Genomic DNA, 6,000 nt, shown 5'->3' with positions numbered 1-6,000 from the left:
TGCAGAGTGCACCCTCCCCACCTTCTGTAGCTCTTCAACATCCCACACATACAGACTGTGGTCATTATAGACACACGACAGCCAGAGGTTAACAGGGTCATAGGTCACTGCCACACAGTCAGGGTAACGGGCGTCTGGCTTGGTCCAGAACAAGGGGCTGTGGAATGGAGAACAGTTGAGACCGAAATACTCCAAAACGCAAGTAGGAAAGAAAGCAAACATGCAGTATATTCATGTGAATTAGCTGTTGACGCTCCAGTGAATTTCCAGTTTAGAGACACAAAACAAGAAAAGCAACAGCTATATAACCACCTAGTACCTGGTACATTTGAATATGATTCTCAAAGTACTCTGGATTAAAAATCATATAGAAGGATTAAATAAACTCCTGCTGACAGCTGTCTGTGACCTGAGCTGTCTGTGATCTGAGCTACAAATAATCTATTACTGCTATTCTTCTCTGAGGGTTAAACATCTTGATTGCTCATTAGATTTTAGAGATTTTTATACATTTATTTTATTTCACCTCACACTAAAAGAGATTGAATCGTAAAATCACAGGTGTCCACGGGGAGGCCAGGCTGGTCCTACCTGTGGAAGGTGGCGGCTGCCACGTCAATGCCCAGATGATGTGGATGGGGCAGGGTGCAGAGGAAGCGCAGGTCCGAGGGGCTGAACACTCTCACCGTGCCATCAGCACACGCACAGAAGATCAGCTCCTCAGTCACGCACAGAGCACACGCAGCCCTGGTCTACAGGAGACACACCAGGGGTTGGAGGGATGTGGGTTACAGGAGGCAGTGAATACCGTTACAGGTTTTCAAACGTCTGAAGAGCAATCTCCAAGTTTGCAGAAGGCCTGTTATCTCCTCCACGTCTCCTGCATTTTCACTTGAAGGAATATTGCATACAGAATGAGAATACAGGCAGTTCTCTAGCTCTTGTTATGAAAACGGAGCAGCTTTGGGGTGCAAACTCACCCGGAGGTCGACCCACTTATCCAGCATCCTTTTCTCGTTAAACTCACAAAGGAGCCCAGAGGAAGTGATGCAGAATGTGCTCTCTGACCGGTCACCACATCCACAAGCAACATCGCAGAAGAAGTTGTTCTGTAGCTGCCCCAAGAGGGCAGATCGCCCAAGTAGCGGAACAGGAGATGCAAGTTGCTGCAAAATAGGTTTGAGCAAAAAGGTGTTGATGCCAAGCATAGAATACAGTACGTATGGACTACAGCATGTTATAGCAGAGTCAGTTACTGCATCAGATCTATGAACCTAACCTCTGCTAAACCATGAGTGGTTCTTAAATACCTCAGTACCTTAAGAGAGGGGCGGGGCTCCAAGTACCAGAATCGGACATGTCTGTTCCCAGCAGTCACAAAGTAGGAGCTGTCCTCAGAAAAACACACAGCTGTCACTTTACTGGACACCTTGTTAGCAGCCACGAGCAGGTTTTTCTAAGGGAGTAAAACAACAAAACAACGCAAACATGATCTCCACCGAACCCAGGAAGCTCCTCACCGTTTTAAAGAGATTAGGTTAAGTACTCAGCTGGTTGCGGGTGCCTGGTTTACCTTCCAGGCCCACACGTTGACACCCATGTCATGCTGGTAGCCCACGCTGACGATGTACTTGCTGTTGGGAGAGAAGGCCACACAAGCCACCCCATATTTATGATCCTGTAGCTCGATCACCTGTGAGCCCGCAGACACATCCCACACACGCACTGCTGGCAGGTGACCAGTCTGAGAGTGGGGGGGTAGGGGTGGGGGTGGAGAGGGAGGGAAAGTTACATCAATATTTAATGAATACATGGTCATTGTTCCAAAAACATCGGAAATGTTCATTCTATAACTGCATTTCAAATTGGTTTTTACAATTTAGAAAGGAGAGCCACTAACCACCATGAGTGGTGGTCATCATATCTAATTAAGCTATTGGATTTTCTAGCCAGTCCAAACGTTATGTTGCTGGTGTGTGCATGTTTGCCATTGTACAGATGCTATGATTAAAAGGCATGCAAGCAAGGAAGCAAGACATGTACCTGAGATTACACACAAACCCAACAGCGTAACTCAAACAGATGCTGTTTCACTTCATCTTAAGGATGACTGCACATAGGCGGCTATTTGCAAACAGTTCAATCATATCTTCAAAAGTACCAGACAATCATCTGCTTTCTCAAACCACACCAAGCTGCAGAGTCTCCTCACTGTACTTCTGCTGCTGTTTTTAGATTTGCAAAATATTGTGGCCATTTTAATATAGGAAGTCTAAAAACAACCTCGGTGGAAACTAAAGAAGCAAAATGTAGAATATTTAAACATTTGGAGAATGGAGAAAATTGTCTCAACTTTTTCTTGCTGAACTATTCCATTAAGAGAATAGCACCATACATAAAGAACATGGCTGGGAAGAGCACTCAAGAGACATGGGTTCAGTGTCAGCATGATTCCAGTCTGTTTGGAGTGTGAAGGAACTGTGTTGTAGGCAACATGAGAGCAGAGGTCTCAACAGGATGGTGGCTGGAGTCAATAACGCATTCTCCCATGCAAAACGAGATTACACTGTTGATAAAATCATTTCCAAAGCTAAAGCTCTCTAGGTTTCGTTGTCTTTTTGATGTAGCTTCACCATTTCCACTATCTGACCTGATACAATCACACACAGATCGTCATCCCTTATCAGGGGTTGCTAAACGTGAATGGGGGCGTTAAGCATTAAAGGCACTGCGTGGACGGGGGCAGGAGAGGCAGTGACAAACGATGAAGAGGCCACGCAGAAGGAATCTGCATCTCGTGCAGCACAAAGACGATCAGTGCGGGATCAGTGCGCTAGCATAGACCCTCGAGGAGTTACCTGCTCCTCCAGCAACCTCCCTCCCAATGTGGGGGGTCAGGGTCTGCCCAGCAGAGCTTGGAGTGAGTGTTTTGGACATGCGCCATTAACTAGCATGCTTGGAGCAAGCAAAGCTCAAGATACACATCTCCTCAGTGATTGTTAGAAAAATGATATTGTTTTGACAAATATTATCAAAAGTCTCAAATTTGACTTTTTTTTATGCATAGTCAGAAAGTTACACTGAGCATATGCCTCTGTAATTTTTCTTTAACAGAAGATACGTTACCTCTCCTGTAACAAGATATTTGCCATCTGAAGAAAAGGACAATGCAGTGATAGTTTTCCTATGGAAAAACAAGGAGGAACATTAGACTTTTCTCACCTTGCAGAACTAGTCACACTGAATATAAAGTCCCTTCGTGATTATTAATAGTCATATGAGAAGGACGAGAGCACCTGGACGTGTTGATGATGTGCTGCTGTTTGTTCTTCTTGGGGTTCAGTAGCACCACCACACAGCTGGAAGGACCACACACACCATCAGTTAGGAAGCGCCCGCCTACTCAACACCAGACTAACACATGAACCACTCTTGTATTAAGCTGAAGTTGGACTTGTGATTAGTCCATAAAAGACTGCCATGTGGGGGAAAGCCATAGGAACTTTGCTTTCAAAACCATCAATGGGTCAGCACTGAGATTCTGCAGTTCCCAGTTCACCAGGCACTTATAAGAAGCCGTAGGGCATCTCTTACTACAGAACAAAAAGGTCATACAACATCACAGCGTGTCTCCACTGAGCACATCAAGTCACATAATTACGTACCCTTTACATTTAAATGTGCTCATGTAGCCTACATTAACATAATTGAATTACACAGGTTGTGAAAACTAAAAAGACAACCCCGATAGTCTTTTCCCCTCATTATTTATGTCCATGAAATCACAAACTTACCCAGCAGGATACGCAACAGTCCCCGAGCAAGGAGCACAAGTTAATCCACTGTTTCCTGTAGTCGTGATACCAAGAACTCTCTCTAGAGTTACCTGCAGCAGCATTCAGGTTTTTAAGAAGGAATTTAGTGATCACAAATCATGCAATGGTATTTATCAATAATGTCCAATTCATCTTATAAACCTTCATTCATTTTGTGTGTACATTTTGAAATGTAGTACACACATTAGTAGTCAATTTAAGCAAAAAACAAACAAAAAGAAAAAACAAGAGTACAGCCATTGTATATTAGAATTACCATTAGGGGAAATGTTTACTCATTTAAACATACAGGCAGGCCCAGATATATCAAATATAAAATCTTGTAAAAAAGACAATTACATAAAGAAATAATATTGTGCTTAAAAGACTTTATGTCCAAGTCAAACATCTCCATTAATGATGACTAGGTGGTGCACTACAACACAAGGCAAACACTGAATTACCTTAAAACATTTAACGTGTTGGTCATTTTTTAATAATTTTTTTTGTTTGTTCCATGAACATTTTGCAAAATCTGTTACAAAAGACATGTTTTTAGACTTGTACTGTTACTTTAATTAGAAAAGAATAGCAAAGCATTCTAGCCTTTGCGACGCTTTTATTTCAGGGTGTTTGGACATTGTATTTTCCAGACAGACAACGTGAACCCGAATCAGGCGCCTCGGTCACTGACGCTCAGTGACTGCGGGTCTGTCTGATCCTACTGAAGTCACCAACAACTGAACTGACTAAATGTCTTCATGTTGCTCTTTTTTACGCTGTACTTATAAACAGTGGAATTGGAAACGCGTATCGGACTCTATTGGTTTGGGGTTTTAAAAATCTAGGCTTTAAAACCATAACTGATATTAAACTAGGGAAACAAATGGGGGTTTTAACTGTGATCCAAGATAGACTGGTTGAGTATTAATAAAGTACTCTGAATTCTGTCAACTCCTGGATGCAAAATATAATCTTTACTATAGTTTTGCAGAGCTTTATTCAGGGTTCCGAACCATTAAACATATTTCACTTTTAAGCCACTGATAGTCTACAGATCATAGGCTATAGTTGTTTGTTATAACTAAACATTACCATGCGACCACTGACACAGTATTAAACATGTACATGCCCCAATTTCCAATACTATAAATCAGGAAACAGTCTTAACATCTGTCAGGTTCATTAAATTAACAACTTACTACAGGATTAATTGCTTTGATAAAGACGATTGCAACTGTTAACAATTTATTTTATAAGATGCCCCACTCCAAATTAATTCTCTAGCGCCCCACTTGTTATAAGACACGGGAGGGGGGGTATACCTTGCTGGGAAGGGTTTCTTTGATGCACCGTCGGTTCTTTCCGAGCTTGATGGACGGCGACCGAAGAAGACTTTTAATTCTATTTTTTATCGTCGACCCATCCATGGTTCCTCTACTAAAAGGTTATTGTATCTTTCAAGAGTGTCAACTCCCTATTTGCAACTCAGTTCGTATGATCCAGAACCAAAGTGCCAGTGTTGGAATAAGCGTCAGTTCAGACTCCCCATGGACGTGCTGAGAACTTTGAGCGTATCTGAAACCTGCTCGCTCCTCAACCAGCAGACCAGTGAATGTTCTCCAGAGGTGAACTGAGTGAATATAGGGGCACGAACGCGTTTATTTTCATTGGTCGGTTTCACCTGCGTAGATACCAGTTAAGAGAAGTCTCCAAGTTTTAATGAGAACAGCTGAATATGTATATATATCGCCCTTCACGCTGCGTGTATTAGCACGTTTAAATGCACAGTACCACCAGAGTAACAAATAGTGATTACTTTGCACTTTTTCTACGTTAAGATCACATGATCAAACTGCCTCGTAAGCCCAGTTATTTGTCCATAGTGCGGATCCCCCTACATAGATCAGGCATGTTAAAAATAAGTTTAGTACACATCCAGGCCACTGGGTGTCAATATAATGGATATTTGGCTATTGAAGAATCATAAGAAAAATGTAAAAGGTTATTCGAATAGTACTCGCATATAGATTGGGCCCCAAAATCAGAATATCGAGTGCTGTAGGAAACAGAAATTCTTTCCAGTACGTGAAAGATATCGGGATGATGTACTACTTCCACTAAATATTCCAGTACGTGAAAACCTTCACACATTCGCAGGACTTTAGTATGATCTGTTTGTTGC

At 42.3% G+C, this 6,000-nt stretch overlaps 1 protein-coding gene across 1 annotated transcript in view; it reads right to left on the bottom strand.

Annotated features, from left to right (window-relative positions):
* The window catches only part of LOC143523660 (mitogen-activated protein kinase-binding protein 1-like), a 6,702-nt gene extending 1,087 nt beyond the window's left edge, over positions 1–5,615 (bottom strand). Inside the window, exons 1-9 of the mRNA XM_077018214.1 lie at positions 5,141–5,615; positions 3,795–3,886; positions 3,297–3,359; positions 3,127–3,184; positions 1,574–1,744; positions 1,319–1,456; positions 981–1,166; positions 592–752; positions 4–157 (exon numbers count right to left, since the gene is read on the bottom strand). Of these exons, the coding sequence (XP_076874329.1) occupies positions 4–157; positions 592–752; positions 981–1,166; positions 1,319–1,456; positions 1,574–1,744; positions 3,127–3,184; positions 3,297–3,359; positions 3,795–3,886; positions 5,141–5,245 (1,128 nt within the window). The 5' untranslated portion in view covers positions 5,246–5,615. The remainder of the gene's footprint in view (positions 1–3; positions 158–591; positions 753–980; positions 1,167–1,318; positions 1,457–1,573; positions 1,745–3,126; positions 3,185–3,296; positions 3,360–3,794; positions 3,887–5,140) is intronic.
* Between the last annotated feature and the right edge of the window lie 385 nt (positions 5,616–6,000).

This window comes from Brachyhypopomus gauderio, chromosome 9 (genome assembly GCF_052324685.1).
Source record: "Brachyhypopomus gauderio isolate BG-103 chromosome 9, BGAUD_0.2, whole genome shotgun sequence".
NCBI classification, from domain to species: domain Eukaryota; kingdom Metazoa; phylum Chordata; class Actinopteri; order Gymnotiformes; family Hypopomidae; genus Brachyhypopomus; species Brachyhypopomus gauderio.
The sequence above is the reverse complement of the archived record's forward strand: the minus strand, read 5'-3'. Positions and strand labels throughout refer to the sequence as shown.